Source organism: Saccopteryx leptura, chromosome 3, assembly GCF_036850995.1.
Source record: "Saccopteryx leptura isolate mSacLep1 chromosome 3, mSacLep1_pri_phased_curated, whole genome shotgun sequence".
In the NCBI taxonomy this organism is placed as follows: Eukaryota; Metazoa; Chordata; class Mammalia; order Chiroptera; family Emballonuridae; genus Saccopteryx; species Saccopteryx leptura.
Genome location: NC_089505.1, coordinates 78,359,064 through 78,382,098, shown reverse-complemented (window position 1 = coordinate 78,382,098; position 23,035 = coordinate 78,359,064). Strand labels below are relative to the sequence as shown.

The following is a 23,035-nucleotide window of genomic DNA, read 5'->3' as shown; positions in this document are numbered from 1 at the left end:
ACCATGGGTCATATCTATTCCAGTGACCTACCAGGCATAGATTTAGTGGTACCTTGAGATACAAATTTAATTTGTTCTGTAACCAAGCTCATAAGTCAGTCAACTCGTATATCAAACTGCCGATTATGGACTCAATGTGCCAACGTGCTAACTAGCGGCAGCTTACTGAATCATGACACTTATAGGAATTCCGTTCGGCTCTCGAACAAAAATACGGACTGAGTCGTAGCTCGTATCTTAAAAAATTCATATGTTGTTCTGTTTGTATCTCAAGGTACCACTGTACTCTTAAGCCAGTGAGCCCACTGTTAAACAGGTATGCCAACATTTTAGCCGGTGACCTTGGGGCTTTGGACCTGGTTCCTCAGCATCTCAGCCAACACTCAATTTATTGTGCCACCACCTCATCAGGCCTGGTATTCTTGCTCTTAATCTTTTGAGCCTGCACTTAAGGGAAATGAGGTCATAGGCCAGAGAGCTTAGGGATTGAGACCTGATACCACAGCACAGCATCCCAGGTTGACACTATTCACTGCACCACCACTGGTCATGCTGTTTCTGTTTTTGATATCTGTCAATACTGCAGTCTCTATGTGCTTGAACAATTACTTCTTAAGAAATGGTCATTATAGTACCTTCCCCATGTACTGCCATTCTCTTGGCACTTTATTATGCAAAACAGAAACGATATTTCAGGAAGAAGCAAAGCCGCCAGTTCACTGAGCATGCAGTACTATAGTTTCTGTTTCTTAGGAAGAAACTGGTAATTGGGAATGTTCTTACCATACCACCCTTGTGTGCTTGGGTGTTTCAGCAGATATTGTTAGTAATAGATGTAAGTTTTTATTCCTCACTGATGGGACTTTCTTCATCGTTACCTTTCTTGGTCTTGCCTTTTACTCTTAACCTGCCTTTGGCATACTTAAAATGTAATTTTGTGAATACTTGCTGGTATATCCATTTACCTTGTGTCATAACTGTCATATTTTGTATCTTTCAGCTATGCCGTCTGAAGACAACATGACCTTGTATCAAAATCCAGGAATCAAAGATTTTTTCTTTAAAAGAATACTGGTAAGATATGGAAGGTATTGTTTTGATCATTTAAATTTAATAAAAGCCTCAAAAATTTTAGAAGAGTGGTTAGAAGAAAAAATATTAATATGTACAGAGCTAATTTACCACAATTTTTTTTTGTCATTTATATATAGTGTTACCTTGACACTCAAGTTTAATTTGTTTCCTGGCCAAGCCCGTGACTCAATATCCTTGTGTGTCAAAGAGAATTTCCCCACTTAAATTTTGGGGAATACAATTAATCTGTTCTGGTTTCCAAAAACCAAACAAAGTTTTTGTTTTACATATATGATTTTAAATAAAAAGTACTTTATAAATAACAAATATGTACATATATACATAATAAGAGAGAATGTAAAGAAATAAACTTGTTTATGAATTGTATTTACCTTCAAGTTCAGATGAAGATGCTGGTGGAGGGGGAGGAGACCATGGAGGATGTTTTTATTTCGTGCACTATTGCTTAACTTAAAACTTACTCTCTACACACTTAACACTACATTTAATTGCAAAATTTACACACTACATATGATTTATAATTTTCTTGACAATCTTATTGCCATTTTTTTCCTTTGCTTAATCATCATCATTTTCTTCACGGACTATTGGCTTTTTTGGCACACTTTCCTTGCTTTCACCTAGAAGCTGTTTCACCAAAAACCTTTTAATGGAAGTTTGTTTGTTCCTCCCTTTTAGAACAATCAGAAGGCCATTTAGTAGAAGTTGGTGGAACCTCATGATTTTAATATTTGCTGGTGACATAAAACAAAAAATTCTGCAAGTGACGGCTCCTCTCTCAAATTGCTTGCAAAATCAAGTGCTCATGTGTCAAGGTACCACTGTATTGAGAGAGAGTGGAATGGGGAGAGAAAGAGACTGAGTCAAAAACATTAATCTTTTCCTGTATGTGTCCTGGCTGGGAATTGAACCAGCAACCTCTGTGCTTCAGGATGATGCTCCAACCAAAGGAGCTATCTGGCCAGGGCGAGACTATTATTTGTGGTTAACTCATTGTTTTCTAAATAGTTAAAAGGTATTACACATCTGTGAAACTCCATGTTTAAGTCAGCTACATTGGGTATCAGTTAGTTTCTAAAAATTCAAATTGGTTCTGGCTGGTTTCTTCAGTGGCCAAGAATGTTGATGTCCTGGGTTCAATTCTGGGTCAGGACCTACAGGAAAAGCAACCATCTTCTTCTTTACCCATCCCCCTCTTGCTTCTCTTTTACTCTTCCTCTCCCACAGCCATGGCTGCATTGGTTGAGTAAGCTGGCCTTAGGCACAACAGATCGATTGCTCTTTGAACTCTTCTCAAGGCACTAAAAAAATGGCTTCATTGCTAATATCCCCACATAAGTAGGCTTGCCCACCAACATCATAAACTATCTGTTACTATTATATACTTTTGAAAAGAAAATCTGGAAAAGTTAGGAAGTTATGTAAACTTTGGAGTAAATAATGATTGGGTTTGGTTTTCAAATGTTTTTCCATTTTAATGTCTGATATTCATTAAGTTTGTAGCAAATTTTGTATAGCCAACATGGTTTAATAGGTATCACAGAGTAGTTATTTGGGAATAAGTGTACATGTTAAATGAAATTATACCTTTCAATAAAAGTATATCTATCTTTAATGATTACCAGAGTATGCATAATGAAGACAGAAGTTATCGATACAATGAACATTGGAAAAACTTTGAACAAGAATCAGTTTGTAATCAAAATGAAAAAACTCCATTTCCCAAGAACCATAATGAACACGGAGAAGTATTTGACCAGATATCACATTATAATATTCATCATGTTATTCATGATGTGGAGATAAAGGAACAAAGTAAATGTGTCAGATCTTTTATGCAATCCTCAGATCATCTGGAAGAAGAGAATATTCATACTGAGAAGGACGCTTACACTTATAATTTATGTACCAGAGCTTTCAGTGAAATATTCAATGTAAATATACTTAAGGTCCATAGTGCAGAAAAACTTTATAAATATGAAAAATCTGGTACGACATTCAGTTGGAATTCATCTCTTAATTTACCTGATAGAAATATTCACACCAAAGGGAAACCTCAGAAGTGCAGACAGTGTGGCAAAGCTTTTAGCCATTCCTCAACCCTTTTCAACCATCAGAAAATCTGTGGTGGAGAGAGGCCTCATAAATGTTTAGAATGTGGTAAAACCTTTATCAGGAAATCAAAGCTTAATATACATCAAAGAACTCATACAGGAGAGAAACCATACAAATGTAGACAATGTGGCAAAGCCTTTAGCTGTTCCTTAATTCTTACTCGACATCAAAGAATTCATGCAGGAGAAAAACCATACAAATGCAGACAATGTGTCAAAGCTTTTGCTCATTGCTCAACTCTTAATAAACATCAAAGAACTCACACAGGAGAGAAACCATACAAATGTAGACAATGTGATAAAGCCTTTACCTGTTCCTCCAATTTTTCTGTACATCAAAGAACTCACACAGGAGAGAAACCATACAAATGCAGACAATGTGTCAAAGCTTTTACTGATCGCTCAACTCTTAATAAACATCAAAGAACTCACACAGGAGAGAAACCATACAAATGCAGACAATGTGGCAAATCTTTTACTAGACTGTTTGGTCTTAATAAACATCAAAGAACTCACACAGGAGAGAAACCATACAAATGCAGACAATGTGGCAAAGCCTTTAGCTATTCCTCAACTCTTACTCAACATCAAAGAATTCACACAGGAGAAAAACCATACAAATGCAGACAATGTGGCAAATCTTTCACTCAACTGTCTGGTCTTAATGTACATCAAAGAACTCACACAGAAGAGAAACCATACAAATGCAGGTATTGTGGCAAAGCCTTTAGGTATTCCTCTGAACTTACTGTACATTATAAAACTCACACAGGAGAGAAACTGTACAAATGCAGACAATGTGTCAAAGCTTTTACTGATCGCTCAACTTTTAATAAACATCAAAGAACTCACACAGAAGAGAAACCATTCAAATGCAGATATTGTGGCAAAGCCTTTAGATATTCCTCTGACCTTACTGTACATGAAAGAACTCACACAGGAGAGAAACCATACAAATGTAGACAATGTGGTAAAGCCTTTACCTGTTCCCCTAAACTTACTATACATCAAAGAAGTCACACAGGAGAGAAACCATACAAATGCAGACAATGTGGCAAAGCCTTTAGCTGTTCCTCAATTCTGACTCGACATCAAAGAATTCACGCAGGAGAAAAACCATATAAATGCAGAGAATGTGTCAAAGCTTTTGCTCATCGCTCAACTCTTAATAAACATCAAAGAACTCACACAGGAGAGAAACCATACAAATGTAAACAATGTGATAAAGCCTTTACCTGTTCCTCCAATTTTTCTGTACATCAAAGAACTCACACAGGAGAGAAACCATACAAATGCAGACAATGTGTCAAAGCTTTTACTGATCGCTCAACTCTTAATAGACATCAAAGGACTCACACAGGAGAGAAACCATACAAATGCAGACAATGTGGCAAAGCCTTTAGCTATTCCTCAACTCTTTCTGAACATCAAAGAATTCACACAAGAGAAAAACCATACAAATGAGACAATGAGGTAAAACTTGCACTCAACTGTCCAGCCCTACTGTACATCAAAGAACTCATACAAGAGAAGTCATATAAATGTAGAGAATGGAAAAGCCTTTAACAATTCCTCTACTTTTACTGTACATCAAAGAGTTCATACTGGAGAGAAACTCTATCAATGTTGAGAATATGGCACATCCTTTAATTCCCCCTAATACCTTACCTTACATCAGAGGACTCATACTGGAGAGAAGCCTTACAGGCGAAGAGAATGCGGTAAAGCCTTTGACCAGTCCTGAAATATCATTTATCATCAGAACTGTCATAATGGACAGAAATTTTAACTTTTGTAGGGAGTGTATTAAGGTTTTTGCTTGGCTGCAGAATTTTAGTAAGCATTCAAGAATTCATCATAAAAACCTTAAAAATATGGAGGTAGTGGCAAAACATTAAATGACTGTTTTCACCTTTCTAAAGAGGAGAACACATGCCAGAGAGGCACCTGGCAAATGTCAAGTGTGGGGCAAAGCGTTTTATCTGCACTGAAGACTTGCAGAACATTGCAGAATTCATGATGAAGAGAAACAGTAAAAATGTCTGTAATTTAGCAAAATATTTAACCTTCAAACCTGTTTGAGCACCAGAGATTTAAACCATAAAATGCAATTTATGTTCCAAAGTTTTTGTTCTAATTTTTTTTTTTTAACAGAGACAGAGAATCAGAGATAGGGACAGACAAGAACGGAGAGATTAGAAGCATCAATCATTAGTTTTTCATTGTGTATTGCGACACCTTAGTTGTTCATTGATTGCTTTATCATATGTACCTTGACCGCGGACCTTCAACCGACCGAGTAACCCCTTGCTTGAGCCAGCAACTTGGGTTCAAGCTGGTGAGCTTTTGCTCAAACCAGATGAGCCTGCGCTCAAGCTGGCGACCTTGGGGTCTCGAACCTGGGTCCTCAGCATCCCAGTCCAACGCTCTATCCACTGTGCCACCGTCTGGTCAGGCTCTTTGTTTTAATTTATATCTTACTCAACATCTAATAAGACTGGATAGAGGAGTAACAGTCATATAGACCATGGGAAAGCTTTACACCGTATGCAATCCTTAGTTGACAGCCCTGTGAGCAACAGAATTTCTCTCACCTTAGTGCTTTTACTATGTTTTACCCTTAGCTATGTTCTTTGTGCAACATACTAGATACGTTTTTTGGTTTATTTTTAACAATCTAAAGTTAACTGAGAATGCTGAGGAGTCTGCAGATGGATCCTGTTAAAGGCTTGTGCTCTGAGTCCTGCTTTTCTCTTCAGGCATTCTGTGCTGTTCCTCCAGGGCTTGTTAGTCATCCATGTTTCTGTTTTATCTGCCTTGTGGTCTCTTCTGTAACTGCTGCTCAGCCTCCAGTATCACAGTGCTCTGCTTCACAAATTCTAGTAATTCAAAATAATCCACTCTAGTATAATGAGGAAGTTCTTTTTAACTGTTGAGCCTATGTGTGTTATTTCTTATTTCTTTTTTTTTATTTGAGTCAGTTTAAACATACATGGTTTGATAAACGAAAATGCATTATGTACATTATTAAGGTGAAGATGTAAGAGTAAGTGGACTGAGAAATAGACAAATGTGTGTGCATGCCTTCATAAAGGTAGGGAAATAATTTAAAATTTTTTTGAACTCTAATGTACAGGGCCATTCAGCGGCTCAGAGATGAATCCAACAAGGAAAGCCTTTCCTGAAGGGCGATGGAGGGATCTGTTCACAGGAATCTGGCAAGGGCCAGACCCTGTTCTCTTGTGAGGCCAAGGATACGTGTGTTTTGCCTAGGTCTGATAAGGCTCCTCAGTGGGTTTCTGAAAGTTGGGTAAGACATCATGAGTTAGTAGGAGAGATTCACCAATAACCAACTATATTACTTAATTTAAGAAGTTTTTAAACATTTTCTCCTCGGGACTTACTGCAGCTGAGGCATTTTACTCCAGTCAAGCAATGGCCTAAGTCTCTCATGTTATACTGGGATATATTAACTGGCTCTGTTGGGCAAATAAGTTTGTGAAATCTGTATTTTTGTGGTTTGCTCACTTTTATTGTTAAAAAATGGCCACTGCCCAGGTGAATAGTACTGCCAGGTGAAACTGCCAATCACCTTCCTGCTGTGGAGGAGGGTTTTGTGCACCAAAATGCTTTAAGAGAAAAAGAGGCAGGAGGAGTCTGCTTTTTTCAGAGAAGAAAGCCAAGATGTCAGGGTGCTGAAGGTGAAGCCATGTTTTTGCAGAGTTTCTGCATAGAGAAGCAGATGTGGAATCAGAGGTGAATAAGGCTGGTGCAGCTCTTAAGAGCTGACAAGATGACATAGATGAGGGGGGAGGCCTGAGGCCCCATGTCCATGGACTGATTCTTGGACTGCAACCAGAGGAGGCACTGGGTACCTTGTTGGATGGACATACAGTTTTTGGACAATATGAAAAACCCTGATGAAAGGGGGACAAGTCTGGTGGAGACCCTCTGCACCGGGAAGCTTTTCATCCAGTTGGAGAGAAGCTCTGAGGACATTTTGCGCTTTGGGCTAAGTCCTCAGAGAGACATGGTGAAAGGCACCTTTGTAATTGTTGAAATTATATGACTTGTGATGTTGCTGTAATTTGTGTGATGTGCCTAATTCCGTGCATAGGAATGCCTGTGGTGTGGTTGTGGATTGCACATTGAGCAAAAGGGGTGGAATGTTGGGCAAATAAGTTTGTGAAACCTGTATTTTTTGGGTTTGCTCATTTTTATTGTTAAAAATGGCCACTGCCCATGTGAATGGCGCTAAGTGAAACTGCTAGTTACCTTCCTGCTTAGGATGGGCCTTTGGTATGCTAATGTGTGCTGCAGGAGGGCTGTTTGCACCAAAAAGATTTGAGAGAAGGAAAAACAAGGTCATTTTCAGAGAAGAAAGTGAAGACAGCAGAGTGCTGAAGGAGAATCCATGTTTTTGCAGAGTTTCTGCAGAGAGAAGCAGATGTGGAATCAGAGGTGAATAAGACTGGTGGGGGCCTTTGATTCTAGGAAAACCCAGATGTGTCAGTAGCTTTGGTTGTGTAAGAATCAAGTTTCATGTCAATGCAGGCCATCCTTCAGTGTTTTCTGAGAGCGGACAAGAGGGAGTGGAGGGGAAAAACTGCTTGATGGCTCACACTCACTAATTCAATAAACTACAAAAATGATGAAAAACCTGAACATTAGACTAACTCACGACACTAGGTTATGACTATTAGGATCATAGATGTTTTTACCAAGTGCACACTGACACAGCCCAATATTGTTTACTAAGTACCGATAGCTGTTTCAACACATGACACTATAAATGATGCAGGGCTCAAAATACAAACTAAAAACATTATGTTGAAAAGGAAAATGGTATGAAAACTTTGTAATATAATAACTTCTAGAAAGTTTTAAAAAGTTAAGACTGTGGTGCCTGACCTGTGGTGGCTCAGGGGATAAAGCGTTGACCTGGAACACTGAGGTTGCCGGTTTGAAACCCTGCACCATTCTGGTCAAGGCACATATGGGAGATGATGCTTCCTGCTCCTTCCCCTTTTCTCTCTCTCTCTCTCACTCTCTCCTCTCTAAAATGAATAAATTTAAAAAAAATTTTAAAAAAGTTAAGACTACTACTTTATGTTTGGCAAAGAATGTTAAGCCCTGGTTTTGAGATATCACCAATGCTTAATTCAGAAGTTAATGGCTATTTACAGGATAGCAAATAGTCAACAGACTAAGATTTCTCTTTATAATTTTTTCAAATAAAGAATTAAATGTGAAATGTAGGCTTGAAAAAGGTAAATGCACTGGACATTTTTTAAAAAGCAAAACAAAATTTTCAGTATTCTTAAAGCATCATGTGTTTAGTCATTTCTTGTCCCCAGTTTCCTATGTCTTGCCATCCCAGGAGTCGAAGAGCCCCATGACTGATAAGTCTTATCCCTCTGAGTGAACAAGGGCTGCAACTGGAAGCAAACAATCATAAAATTTACAAGCCTTCAAACTAGAGATTGGTAATTCTCATTCAAATATTTTTAAAACATTCAGTGACTGTTAGAGTATAAAGCGAAACTCCCATGTATCACAGCTTAACCATGCACACCCCATGGGCTCACCAGCAGGTCCGGGTTCCCCTTCTTCCTGCTTCTAAGTATTTCTGTCTATAGAACTGCTTTTGTCTCTTCCCAGCTTCTAGGCACAGTCAACTCTTCCTGTCTTTCCTCACACCCTCAGCTGCTCTTTCTCCCATTTTCTGTACCTGTCCCTACATCTGCTTTGTGAAACTCTTGAAACCTATTTCATTTTAACTTGCTTTCTCTGATCTGAGTGCTCCCATCTCCACACCTGTCCATGTTCTTCTCTCCCTACACGTGACTCCTACTGCCTGTTACTCTTTCTAGTCCTAACCCCCACCCCCACCGCAGGCTGACTCAGCTATTTCCCTCTGGGCTCCCTCATCCTTAAACCCCCTTTTCTAACCTTATTTTCTCCCCAAACTATCCTCTTGAAAATAAGCAGCAGAACTTACTTTTTTTTCCTTTTTTTTAAGGGACAGAAAGAGAGAGAGGGATAGACAGGGACAGACAGGAATGGAGAGAGATGAGAAGCATCAATCATCAGTTTTTCGTTGCAAGGCCTTAGTTGTTCATTGATTGCTTTCTCATATATGCCTTGACTGTGGCCCTTCAGCTGACTGAGTAATTTCTTGCTCGAGCCAGTGACCTTGGGTCCAAGCTGGTGAGCTTTTGCTCAAGCCAGATGAGCCCACGCTCAAGCTGGTGACCTTGGGGTGTCGAACCTGGGTCCTCTGCACCCCATTCGGATGCTCTATCCACTGCACCACCACCTGGTCAGGCAGAACTTTTTCTAAAAGACTCTCTAACCCTGTTCCTGAGCCTAGTATTACAGGCTATGGCCTTGGGCTAGTTTTGCAAGGTTGCAGATGTTCCCAGAATGATTTTCCCTGAATTAATCCCACAGATAAGCACTGTAAATGAGTTTGTTTCCGTGCTTTGTTTTACTGCTAGGTTTTCCTTCCTCATACCCCAATCAGTATGTGATTTTGTCTTTAAAAGCTAACTTCAAACTATTCAGGGATGCATGACCTGACTGACTCAGATCTTTGTGCAGTCACCAGTTTTGACCAAAAAGTTCTATAAATTTGTACTTTGGTGTGGAGAACATTTATATACTCCTGCTGATTTTGCTATAATACTGAGCCACTCCCTCCTGAAGGGCCCCGTCCTGCGCCCCCACCTCTGCTCCCCAGCCCCCCTCCCTGTGCCCTTCTCTCCGGGCCCCTCCCTCTCCTCGGGGTTTCTGCCTTCTTCCCCTAGGGCTTCTTTCCCGGTTACTGTCACTCTCCCCGTCATGGTCCCGTCCACTGCACCCCATTTTCCTCTATGGCCCCTCACTGACCTCCCCCTCCCGTTTCTCTCTCTGCCCCGACCCCTCCCAGCCTCACTTTGCGCATCCCCGGGACCCCTTCGCTGTCGCCAGGAGCTCTTCTGGGGACTCCGTGTTCCTGCTCTGAATCCCTGCCCCATGAATGTGGACCCAGGCCTCTTATTAAATGGGGTGGGGTCTCCAGGGGGTTGGGGCTGCTCCTTTGGAACCAAGGCAGGAAAACCTGTGGCAGGGGATCCCAGCCCGGATGACAGGGGGGACACAGGTGGGGTGGCCTCAGAGTTTACTCGGAAACCAATGCGGAGCCCCACCCGGCAGCGAAATGGGCAGGCTCAGGGCCTCTCACTGGGAGTCCGCACTCACCGCTGGGGGCTCTGGAGTGGGGCTCTCAGCATCCGCAGCGACCCTCAAGCGCTCTGCGTGGAGAAATGGTGACAGGGAGGGTGAGGTTTAAATAGGGCCGACCGTTTTGAGATCCTGTGTGACCTCGCTAGAAACACTTCCAGTTGATAGGAAGGTGCCCATGAGCAGTGCCTCTAAATTCGGTGCGCCAAACCACTGGCTGACGACTTCAAGTAGTGGGTGGGGCCTTAACACTGACAAGTTAGGAGTGGAGACAGCAGGAAAATGGGAGAGGCCAGACAATTGTGTACTGGAATTTCCCTTTTCCCTGTTCTGCACTGATTGCAGTTATTTTCTTGGTCATTGAGTTTAAATAAGGTAATATTTAGTAAGACTTAAATATCATTACTCATATAACTTGTAAGATATATTTCCCCAGAGCTCAGTTGGTTAGGGTGTCATCCTAATACAACACAGTTGCAGTAACCTCGACAGGGCACATACAGGAAGCAAGCTATGAATGTATAAATGAGGGGAACACAAGTCCATGTTTTTCAGTCTTGCACCATCCCCACCTCACCTCGATATCAATCAATAAATACATTGAGGATCATTTTGATGATGACCCAAAGATTCAGTGTTGGAGAACAACGTTGACTCACACATTTGTTGTAAGATTTTTCTAGACACCCTGATCTAGTAGCTCAATGGGTAGAGCATCCTTTCAATATGCCAAGGTTGTGAGTGTGAACACTGATCAGGCATCCTACAAGAATCAACCAACAAATGTATAAGTAAATTGAATATCAAGTGGATTTCTGTCTCTTTCTCTAAACATAATATGTTTATATTCAAATCTCATTTAAAATGAAGACTTTCTTTGGATAATTTTTTTAGTAATGTATTTAAATATAGATGAAATACATCACCTCATTTATTATATTTTATTTTTCTCTGTGGGTGTTCCAGATATTGTGTGAAAATATATTCTGCTGAAAGTCCTTCCAAACTGATTATATTTGTAGTGTTTCTCTATTTAGTATAACTGTGATGTTTGGTAATTAATGAAGAATTGGACTCATCGGTGGTGGTGCAGTGGATAAAGCATTAACCTGGTAACGCTATGGTAGCTAGTTTGAAACCCTGAGCTTCCTAGTCAAGGCACATATTGGAGTGGATGCTATCTGCTTCTCATTCCATTCTCTCTCATTCTCTCTCTGTCCTCTCCCTAGAGTCAATAAATAAAATCTACAAAAAAATAGATCAGTATTTTTTTCTTTGTTGCGAAGGTTGGGTTTCATACTTAGATTCTTTCCAGATATTGAAACAATCATTTTGACAGATTTATAACAATTATATATTTATATTATACATAATAGTTTTAATCTCTATGGTTGATTCTCATAGGACTGAAAGTGCAATGTAACGCTTTTGTCAAGTCATTTCTTGTTTTGGTTCCCAAGTATCTTTTAAAAAATATATACAGTTGGTTATAGATTTGGGATTCTGTGTAATACAGAATATAGAGATTATACAGGACTGTGTAGTATTTTAGTCAGCCATGTTGGCATAAAAGATATTTCAGTGTGTACAGTCGATGAAACGCAGAAACCACAAGATGAACCGAAAACTTGAGGTTAGTGTGTTTCAAGAGGAAAGTGTATTTTAAAAGTGTCTGGATGCAAGCAGGCCGTGACAACAAAGGGTGTCAAACTCAAGATGTGGGAAGCAGCATTAGATATAGGGGTTGAACCAGGCACTTGCTGGTATGAGGTTGCCTGCACTGGGACATGCTCAAATTAGCATATCAGGATTTGGGGGCTGATCACTGGTTTGACAAAGAGCAGGAGGGAAATTTTGTTGCAGAAGCACAAGTTCTTTGTGATGTAGTACAGGTCAATGACAGTGGTCCTTTTTAGTGTCCTGAGAAAATACTGAAGCTAGCCAAGAGGTCAGGAATGTCTCAGGAACAGCTGAGACTTGGCAATACTGAGCCCAAGGCTAGCCTTTTACAAACAACTACAGTGGTACCTTGAGATACAAGTTTAATCTGTTCTGTAACCTAGCTCGTAAGTCAGTCAACTCGTATATCAAACAAATTTCTCCCATTTAAAATAATTGACATAGATTTAATCTATTTCAGCCCTGTGAAATATCCCCAAACCATTCTAAATTATGAAGATATTTTTAATTAAGAAACACACATGTATACTTTACCAATGCATAACAAAATATATTAAATAAGAGAAAAAATGTTATTTAGTACTGTATTCTTACCTTGGATACAGACGAGAGTGACTAACGAAGGTGAATGGTGGAGGAGGAGGGAGGGAGGAAGGGATGCAGGCACTGTAGACACATAAACTAAAACTGCACTTCCTTAACACTAAATGTAAATTAAAATTGCATTTTCTTTACTTTAAACAAAACTAAAACTGCACTTAAAATAAAACCAGAAAATCTTAATTGTAAAAAAAATGCACTTTCTTAACTTTGAACTTAACCTAAGCTTAACATTACATATTTTTTATTTAATCATCACCAGTTTTTGCCTTTTTGGCTGCACTTTTGGCACTTTTACTTGTAGGACTTTTGAATAAAAATCTATCCAAAAAGGTTTGCTTTTGCCTGCCTTTTAAAATGTTACTGAAATGTGACAAAAAATTGTCATTAAAAAGTGCTGAAGCACGACCAGTTGAAACTTTTTCTGGGTGTTTCTTTTCAATGAAACTTGAAAGCTTCTCCCACATTGCCAGCATGTCTTTAATTTCACTTGTAGAAATCACTTCCTCCGACTCTACCTCCTCCTCACTACTAATCTCATTCAGCAGCTCCGTATGTTGCATCATCTGTAGCTCCTTCAACTCCTCAGTTGGAAGTTCCTCCTCATGTTCCTGGACAAGCTTGTCTATGTCACCCTCATCTACCTCTAGACTCATCGACTTTCCGAGGGACACAGTCTCTTCCAGTGTTTTTTACCTCGGTCTCAGTCTGTTGTTCGAATCCTTCGAAGTTCCTGTCTGCAACAACATCAGGCCATAACTTACTCCATGCCAAGTTCAAGGTTCTTGTAACCTTTTGCCATACCAACTCAATAATGTGTAAACATATCACAATGTTGTAGTGATCTTTCCAAAACTCTCAAAGGGTTAGAATTGAATTCTCAGTCACATCAAAGCAGTGGCAGAACAAGTGCTTTGTGTAAGGTTTTTTAAAGTTGGGAATGACCTGCTGATCCATAATGTGCAAGATTGAAGTCGTGTTGGGTGGGAGGTAGAGGACTATCACGAATTTGAACTCATCGAAAATGTCTTCAACATCAAGTGGGTAGGCTGCAGCATTATCAAGGATTAGTAATGCTTTCATTGGGAGTTTCTTTTTTTTTTTTAGAATATTTATTTATTATTTGTTTTATAAATAAATTTTTATTAATGCTAATGGGGTGACATCAATAAATCAGGGTACATATATTCAAAGAAAACATGTCCAGGTTATCTTGTCATTCAATTATGTTGCATACCCATCACCCAAAGTCAGATTGTCCTCTGTCACCCTCTATCTAGTTTTCTTTGTGTCCCTCCCCCTCCCCCTCTCCCTTTTCCCTTCCTGCGCCCCCCCTCCCCTTCACCCTCAGTAACCACCACACTCTTGTCCATGTCTCTTAGTCTCGTTTTTATGTCCCACCAATGTATGGAATCATGTAGTTCTTGTTTTTTTCTGATTTACTTATTTCACTCCATATAATGTTATCAAGATCCCACCGTTTTGTTATAAATGATCCGATGTCATCATTTCTCATGGCTGAGTAGTATTCCATAGTGTATATATGCCACATCTTTTTTTTTTATGCTGAGTTTGAATTCTTTATTTAAAGAAACTATATATGTGCAACATGAAGAAAAGGAGAGAATCTTGGTGACCAACAGTGAATTCTACTTGTAAATAGGATGTTATCATTACCCTTTTAAGTTGATGTACTATTCCTTCTGAATTTCAGAAATGAGATTTTATAATAAAATTAACAAATTCCAATATTATTTAATTTAAATGAGCAAACTAACAATGAAAATATGTTTATATTTTTGTACCTGGATGGCCGTGTATCATAATCAGTGGTATGTAGTATTTTGTTGTTTTTTTGTTTTAGTATTTTCCCGGTTAGAAGCAGGGAGGTAGACAAACAGACTCCTGCATGTTCCTGACCAGGATACACCCAGCATGCCCACCAGGGGGCGGTGCTCTGTCCATTTGGGGCATTGCTCCGTTGTGGTTGGAGCCATTCTAGTTCCTGAGGTGGAGGCCATGGAGCTGTCCTCAGCACCTGGGGCCATCTTTGCTCCAATGGAGCCTTGGCTGCAGGAGTGGAAGAGAAAGAGAGAGAGGAAGAGAGGGGGAAGGGTGGAGAAGAAGATGGGTGCTTCTCCTATGTGCCCTGACAGGAAATCGAACCTGGGACTTCCACACACCGGGCTGATGCTCTAACACTGAGCCAACCAGTCAGGGCCTGCCACATCTTCTTTATCCAGTCTTCTATTGAAGGGCTTTTTGGTTGTTTCCATGTCTTGGACACTGTGAACAATGCTGCAATGAACATGGGGCTACATGTGTCTTTACATATCAATGTTTCTGAGTTTTGGGGGTATATACCCAGTAGAGAGATTGCTGGGTCATAAGGTAGTTCTATTTTCAGTTTTTTGAGGAACCACCATACTTCCATAATGGTTGTACTACTTTACAGTCCCACCAACAGTGAATGAGGGTTCCTTTTTCTCCACAGCCTCTCCAACATTTGCTACTACCTGTCTTGTTGATAATAGCTAATCTAACAGGTGTGAGGTGGTATCTCATTGTAGTTTTGATTTGCATTTCTCTAATAACTAATGAAGATGAGCATCTTTTCATATATCTGTTGGCCATTTGTATTTCTTCCTGGGAGAAGTGTCTGTTCATGTCCTCTTCCCATTTTTTTATTGGATTGTTTGTTTGTTGTTGAGTTTTATGAGTTCTTTGTATATTTTGGAGATTAGGCCCTTATCTGAGCTGTTGTTTGAAAATATCATCTCCCATTTAGTTGGCTGTCTGTTTATTTTGTTGTCAGTTTCTCTTGCTGAGCAAAAACTTCTTAGTCTGATGTAGTCCCATTCATTTATCTTTGCCTTCGCTTCTCTTGCCTTTGGAGTCAAATTCATAAAATGCTCTTTAAAACCCAGGTCCATGAGTTTAGTACCTATGTCTTCTTCTACTTTATTGTTTCAGGTCTTATATTTAGGTCTTTGATTTATTTTGAATTAATTTTAGTACACGGGGACAAGCTGTAGTCGAGTTTCATTCTTTTGCTTGTGGCTTTCCAGTTTTCCCAGCACCATTTGTTGAAGAGGCTTTCTTTTCTCCATTGTGTGTTGTTGGCCCCTTTATCAAAAATTATTTGACCATATATATGTGGTTTTATTTCTGAACTTTCTACTCTGTTCCATTGGTCTGAGTGTCTATTTTTCTGCCAATACCATGCTATTTTCATTGTCGTGGCCCTATAATATAGTTTGAAGTCAGGGAGTTTATTTTCTTGAAGATAATTCTTCACTGCAGGACCAAAGACGAGATTTACCTATTCAATAAAAAACTGCTGCATAACCCATGCCCAAGCATTGGTACACTACATAACCTGCAGTTTTTCTTTAAGAATCTTGTGACTCTTAAAGGCTCGAGGATTTTCAGAATGATACACTAGCAGTGGCTTTACTTTACAGTCACTGCTAGCATTTGCCCACAATGCAAGGGTCAGACGGTCCTTCATGGGTTTATGGCCTGGCAGCTTTTTCTTTTCTGCAGTGATGAAAGTCCTCTGGGGCATTGTTTTCCAAAACAATCCTGTTTTGTCACAGTTGAACACATGTTCGAGGATGTAGCCTTTCTTTGTGATAAGTGCAGCAAAACGTGTGATGTATTCCTCAGCTGCCTTAATGTCAGCACTCGCAGCTTCACCATGCCTCACAATCAAGTGGATGCCAGATCTCTTATTGAAATTTTCAAACTAGCCATGACTTGCCTTAAACGTATCTTCTTCCTCTTTTGAGGTTGATGGTTCTTTCTTCAAGTTGCTGTAAATCATATGTGCCTTTTCGCATATTACAATCTCCATCACTATATCTCCTGCCAGCTCTTTTTTTTTCACCCACATGAGCAGAACCTTCTCCATTACTTCATGGATATTTGTCCTTAATTGGGACAGAATTGTAGTTTCTTTCACTGGATTTGCAATTTTGATGGCATCCTTTTGTTTAAGAATGGTACAAATTAGAGATGTATTGCAGTTGTACAGCCTTGCCAGTTCACTCGTACACCACACTCATGTTTTTCTATTAATTTTTGCTTTACTTCTATTGACATCATTCTCTTCTTCTCACCACTGTCCTTTACACTCACTTTTTTTGCCCCCATGATAGCACACAAAAAAGTTAGTAAAAAATGTAAAAATGAGCCCTGGCCAGTTGGATCAGTGGTAGAGCATCGGCCTGGCATGCAGGAGTCCTGGGTTTGATTCCCAGCCAGGGAACACAGGAGAGGCGCCCATCTGCTTCTCCACCCCTCTCTCTCTCCTTCCTCTCTGCCTCTCTCTTCCCCTCCCGCAGCCAAGGCTCCATTGGAGCAAATTTGGCCTGGGCGCTGAGGATGGCTCTGTGGCCTCTGCCTCAGGCGCTAGAATGGCTCTGGTTGCAACAGAGCGGCACCCCAGATTGGCGGAACGTCGCCCCCTGGTGGGCATACCGGGTGTATCCCAGTCGGGCACATGCGGGAGTCTGTCTGACTGCCTCCTTGTTTCCAACTTCAGAAAACTACAAAAAAAAAAGTAAAAATGATGCAAGTATGAGTACAGCACATGAGATTAGACTTGATTCTGCAGGTAACACGTAAGAAAGAATAAGAAGCTGGTGTTGTGCTGCTGATACTGGACCCATGCGCCAACGTGCCAACTAGTGGCAGCTTCCCAAATCATGACTCATATCTTAGTATTTCGCTCAGATCTCAAACAAAAATACAGACTGAGTCGCAGCTCATATCTTAAAAAATTTGTATGTTGGTCTGATTGTATCTCAAGGTACCACTTTATAATGAATTAAACTTGCTTAATCGTCAGGACCCTCCCCAATATAAGCTTTTCATGACATTTCTGCAAAAGTAAATTCATTCCGTCATTTCAAAGTGAAGACCAGAAAGGCAGTAAGAGACTAGCAGGCAAATTAACTACAACCTCACAGTGCAGGATGACATTGTTCTGTTTTGAGCTTGAGTGAGGAGATGGGGTATGGGAATTTGAGCTTTAAAGGAGCTCTGGATCTATAAGAGCCAACTTAAAGCTAACACTCATGTTCACAGCAAAGGAATACAAGGCAGCAGGAACACTTTATCAAACTCAAAACATTTAGGGAAAAGCCAATTTTCAGTGAAAGCTAAGAATTTATTTTGTTTTGGGGAAGTTTTGTTGTTTGTAAAATGTATGAGGGAGTGAAAGAAACATATTTACAAGAGAGAAAAGACTACAGTGATACCTCGGGTTTTGTTGATATTCTATCTCAAAGCAATCAACGAAATCCAAAACTGATGAAACCCAAGGCAATTATTTCCACATAAATCAATGTAAATGCAATTACTCTACACAGTAATCACATACATGTAATTGTAGTATTAGTACCCACAATCAATAAAAATCACAAAAACACTGGAAAGCAATGGAATTGCTTGACTGTACATTTGGGATGATGCTCACACAATAAGAAACAATGCCACACTGAGCAGGAGAAAGCTTAGCTCGACCTTTATTTTCACAAAATTAACAGTGAGTTCACTTGAGCATGTTAACAATATCCAAGACAAATTTTTCACAGAAGAAACGGACAGAAACCTAAACTGATGATAACCGAAGTCAAAGAAAAGTGAAGTGTTACTGTATTTAATTAATTGTTTCAAAAATTTGACATATGTCTTTCTCTTTTCTCATTATAAACTGTTACATTCCAGGAGACAGACCACAGCAAACCTAAAGTGAATTTTATAAATTTTATTTCAAACCTGCGCAAGGACTGCAGGCAAGCCATGCAAGGGAATACTGCAGTCCCAAGCCTCTAAAATAGCTCCTTTTAATAGGGTAGCTATCTAGGTTGAGCAAGCAAGCAGCGTTCACAAGGGCCGGAGAGGTGCGATTAGCTGACCTTATTCTTGGCTAAGTCTCTAGGGTAGGGCTTCCTGGATGTTGGGTACATAGAGTTCAGTGGAAAATATTGCTACATTTCTTACGGTTTATCTTTTGCCTCCTGCCATGTACTGGATGTACTAAGTTTTCATGGCTGGTGGCCTGTACCGCTTGTCCTAAGATGTCACATAAACCAGATGCAAATATTTAAATTATGCAAGACTTCAAGATTGACTATGGTTAATTAGCTCAGTTTGCTAAGAGAGTCCTCCTGAAACAACAAGGTGACAAGTTTAATCCCCAGACAGGTCACACATAGGAAGCAAACAAAGAAATGCATGACTGAATGAAAGACTGTGCCACATGGACAATGAAAGAGCTTCTCTCCAATATGAAGTGTTTGATGTTTATTAAAAACTTAAGAATGGCCAATTACTTTGCCATGTTCTCTACATTTCAAGGGCTTGCTGAGCATTTTTGGTTGGCTGAGCAGTAGAGCATTGGCCTGGTGTATGGAAGTCCCAGGTTCAATTCCCAGTCAGGATACACAGAAGTGCCCACCTGCTTATCCACCCTTTCCCTTCTCCTTTCTCTCTGTCTCGCACTACCCCTTCCACAGCCAAGGTTCCATTGCAGCAAAGTTTGCCCGGGCTCTGAGGATGGCTCCATGGCCTTGGCCTCAGGTGTTAGAATGGTTTCAGTTGCAATGGAGCAATGCCAAGGATGGGCAGAGGATAGCACCATAGTGGGCATTCTGGGTGGACCCCAGTGGGCACATGTGGGAGTCTGTCTTTATCTTCCCACTTCTCACTTCAGAAAAATACCAAAAAATAAATAAATAAAAAATAAAGGGCTTCTCACTAATATGAAGTCTCCAGTGTTCAGTAAGGTTGGAGGAAAACCTGAAGGCTTTGCCACATTCTTCACATTTAAAGGTCTTCTAACCAGTATGCACCTTTGATGCTTAGTAAGATTTGATGATCTTCAAAAAGCTTTACCATTCTCTACATTTGTATGATTACTCTCCCATGTGACTCCTCTGATGTATAGTTAACTCTGACTTCCACATAAAGGCTTTGCCACATTCTAAACATTTATGAGACCTGTGGGTCCAGTAGTTGTGGGCATCACAGCAACTACTATGCCTGTGCAGGTTCACATTAGATTCAGATAGATTGTAATAAAACATGGAGCCAAGAACTGGTGGGCCATTTTCTTTATTTCTAGCCTCACACTTGGTAGGCGAGTAAAAAGTCCCAGGTTCAATTCCCAGTCAGGATACACAGAAGTGCCCACCTGCTTATCCACCCTTTCCCTTCTCCTTTCTCTCTGTCTCGCACTATCCCTTCCACAGCCAAGGTTCCATTGCAGCAAAGTTTGCCCGGGCTCTGAGGATGGCTCCATGGCCTCGGCCTCAGGTGTTAGAATGGTTTCAGTTGCAATGGAGCAATGCCAAGGATGGGCACTCATTCAGTGCTCACACAGCTAATGAGACATCCAAGTTGTCCTAGAAATGAAGGCCATCACCAGTTCAGCAGAACTTAAAGAGCCTCTCACTGTGTTCCCTGTCAGCAAGCCTTCATCTTGCTGCTTTCTATCCAACCACCACGTGGCCTCCCAGCCCTGCAACATCGTAGTCTCCTCTAAAATGGCCTCCTAGCTCCTCCTATTAAAACTTTTTGGTGCAACAATCCCTGCTCCAGCACACGTTACCATAACCAAGCCCATTCCCACGTGAGAAAGTAATTAGTCGTATCACATAAGTGACGGCCATTCACGTGAGCAGCGCCATTTTAGCAATAAAAGTGAACAAAATCAGAAAATACAGATTTAACAAACTTATTTGCCCCAAGAGATTTCTTTCCAGTATAAATTTCTAACGGTTAGTAAGAGCTGATGAATTTCAAAAGGCAGTGCTACATTGTCTGCATTTGTATAGTTTCTCTTCAGTGTGATATCTTTGATGAACAACAATAAACTAATTTCTGGGTTCAGGTTTTGCCACATTCTAAACATTTATGAAATCTCTCTTTAGTATAAATTTCCCAATGTTTAGCAAGAACTGAGGAATTGCTAAAAGCTTTGCAACATTCTAAATATTTATGAGACCTCTCTTTAGTATGAATTTTCTGACATTTAGCAAGAGCTGAAAAATGGCCAAAAGCACTGGCACTCTATACATTTGTATCATTTCTATCCTGTGTGTTTTCCAATGCTTAGCAAGAGCTGAGGTATGCTTAAAGCCTAACAACATTGCCTCCAATTCTATGGTTTCTATCCCATGTGAATTCTTTGATGTACAGTAGGGTGTGAGTTCAGAAGAAAGTTTTGCCACAATCTAAACATTTGTGAGACTGCTCTCTAGGATGAATTTTCTATTGCATGTAAGAGCTGAGGAATCAGTGAAGCCTTTGACACACTCTTTACAGTTATATGGTTTCTCTCCTGTGTGAAGTCTTTGATGTACTGTAAAAGTTGAAGAATCTTTAAAGGTTTTGCCACATTCTAGGAGAATGGCAGCACATGGGTAAAGCACTGTATTGACTACTAAAAGAGTAATTTATCAAACACACAAAACTGCAGTACTGAAGACCCATATTAAAAACAGAAAGAGACTGACTGTGGTGGTGAAATGGAGTGTCACTTTGAGATGCTGAGGTCCCAGGTCTGAAACCCTGAGGTCTCTTTTCTGAGACCCAGCTCACCAGGATTGAACTCTGCAAACTCAGCTTGTGCGCAAGGTCTCCAAATTGAACATGGAATCATCTATATGATCCTATAGTTGCTAACTTGAGCCTAAGGTCACTGGCTTAAGCACAAAGATGCTGGCTTGAGCAAGGGGTCATTGGCTCAGCTAGAGTCTTCTGGTTAAGGCACATAGAATAAGCAATCAATTAATCACTAAAAACTGCCTCAAATAAGAGTTGATGCTTCTAATCTCTCTCACTTCCTGTCTCACACAAAAAAGGAATAGTTAAAAGAGAGAGAAAAAAAGATAAAAATGTGAATGATAAATGTGAAGAAATAAATGTATTAATAAAGAATAAAATCACAGCATTTGCAAAAGCATAAACACATATGGAAGAATTGTGCTAAGTAAAATAACTCAGGCAAATACAGACATGTACTATATGATGTCATTTATATATGGAATATAAAAAAACAATATAATGCTGGCCAGAAGGCTCAGTAGATAGTCAGCCTGGTGTGCAGAAGCTTTTGGCTTGAACCCCATTTAGGACACACATGAGCAGTGACCATCTGCTTCCCTGCCCTCAGTCTTCCCCTTCTCTCTCCTTTCCCCTCCTGCAGCAAGGGGCCAGACTGGTTTGACTATTGGCACTGGGTGATGATGATGGCTCAGTAGGTCTGAGTGCTGCCCTCAGGCACTGAAGTTTGCTCAGTGATTTGTGCATCTGGTCCAGACTAGGGTTGCTGGGTTGATGCCTTTAGGGACACATACAGGAGTCTGTCACTTTATCTCCCTTTCTCTCACTTACAAAAAATATTTACATATAAAAATAAAAATAAAGAAAAAATATAAAAATAAAGATATAAAGAAAAACAATATACATGAATAAAGAAACCACAAACAGACTCACAGGTACAGAGAACAAAGTGGTGGCTGCCAGAAGGGAGGGGACTTGAGAGACTGGGTCAAAAAAATGAATCAATAGAGAAGGACACATTGGCAGTTACAGAATGGTCATGTGATGTAAAGTGCAGCATGGAGACCATAGTAAACAATACTGTATTAACTATCTTGGGTACTGGAAATATCATGGGGAACACTTTCAGACTCTTTAAAGTATATAAAGATCTAACCATTATGCTATATAGCTGCAACTAATTAAAAATTCTACTGAATAAAAACAAATGCAAAACAAGAATAGTAAATTTATACACAGAATTCTGATTATATAAAAGTTTCACATATAAATTCATTCTTTATACTTAAATTTATAAGTGTACCCTAAAACAGCAAATAGTTTGCATTATGACAGATAATATACAGCAAAAAGATTTCTTAAATAATGCAGTCAAATCATTCAAAAATAACTGTAAAAGTCCTGGCCGGTTGGCTCAGTGTTAGAGTGTCGGCCTGGCGTGCAGGAGTCCCGGGTTCAATTCCTGGCCATGGCACACAGGAGAAGTGCCCATCTGCTTCTCCAACCCTCCCCCCTCTCCTTCCTCTCTGTCTCTCTCTTCCACTCCCGCAGCCGAAGCTCCTTTGGGGCAAAGTTGGCCTGGGCACTGAGGATGGCTCCATGGCCTCTGCCTCAGGCACTAGAATGGCTCTGGTCACAACAGAGTGATGCCCCAGAGGGGCAGAGCATCGCCTTCTGGTGGGCATGCCAGTTGGATCTCGGTTGGGTGCATGCGGGAGTCTGTCTGACTGCCTCCCTGTTTCCAACTT

General features: G+C 40.2%; 2 protein-coding genes across 11 annotated transcripts in view; one reads left to right on the top strand and one right to left on the bottom strand.

Moving 5' to 3' along the window:
- The window catches only part of LOC136399334 (zinc finger protein 91-like), a 944,498-nt gene that overhangs the window by 196,074 nt on the left and 725,389 nt on the right, over positions 1–23,035 (bottom strand). The window lies entirely within an intron of this gene.
- The window catches only part of LOC136399336 (zinc finger protein 420-like), a 318,259-nt gene that overhangs the window by 140,819 nt on the left and 154,405 nt on the right, over positions 1–23,035 (top strand). For 7 of the 10 annotated variants that reach the window (XM_066374407.1, XM_066374403.1, XM_066374408.1 and 4 more), the window contains 2 exons: positions 1,001–1,074; positions 2,721–8,269. The exons of 1 other annotated variant lie outside the window; for it this stretch is intronic. In XM_066374407.1, the coding sequence (XP_066230504.1) occupies positions 1,001–1,074; positions 2,721–4,673 (2,027 nt within the window). In that variant the 3' untranslated portion in view covers positions 4,674–8,269. Of the gene's footprint in view, positions 1–1,000; positions 1,075–2,322; positions 2,434–2,720; positions 8,271–23,035 lie in introns of those variants that run through there. 2 more of the 10 variants (XM_066374410.1, XM_066374412.1) reach the window with 2 other exon arrangements.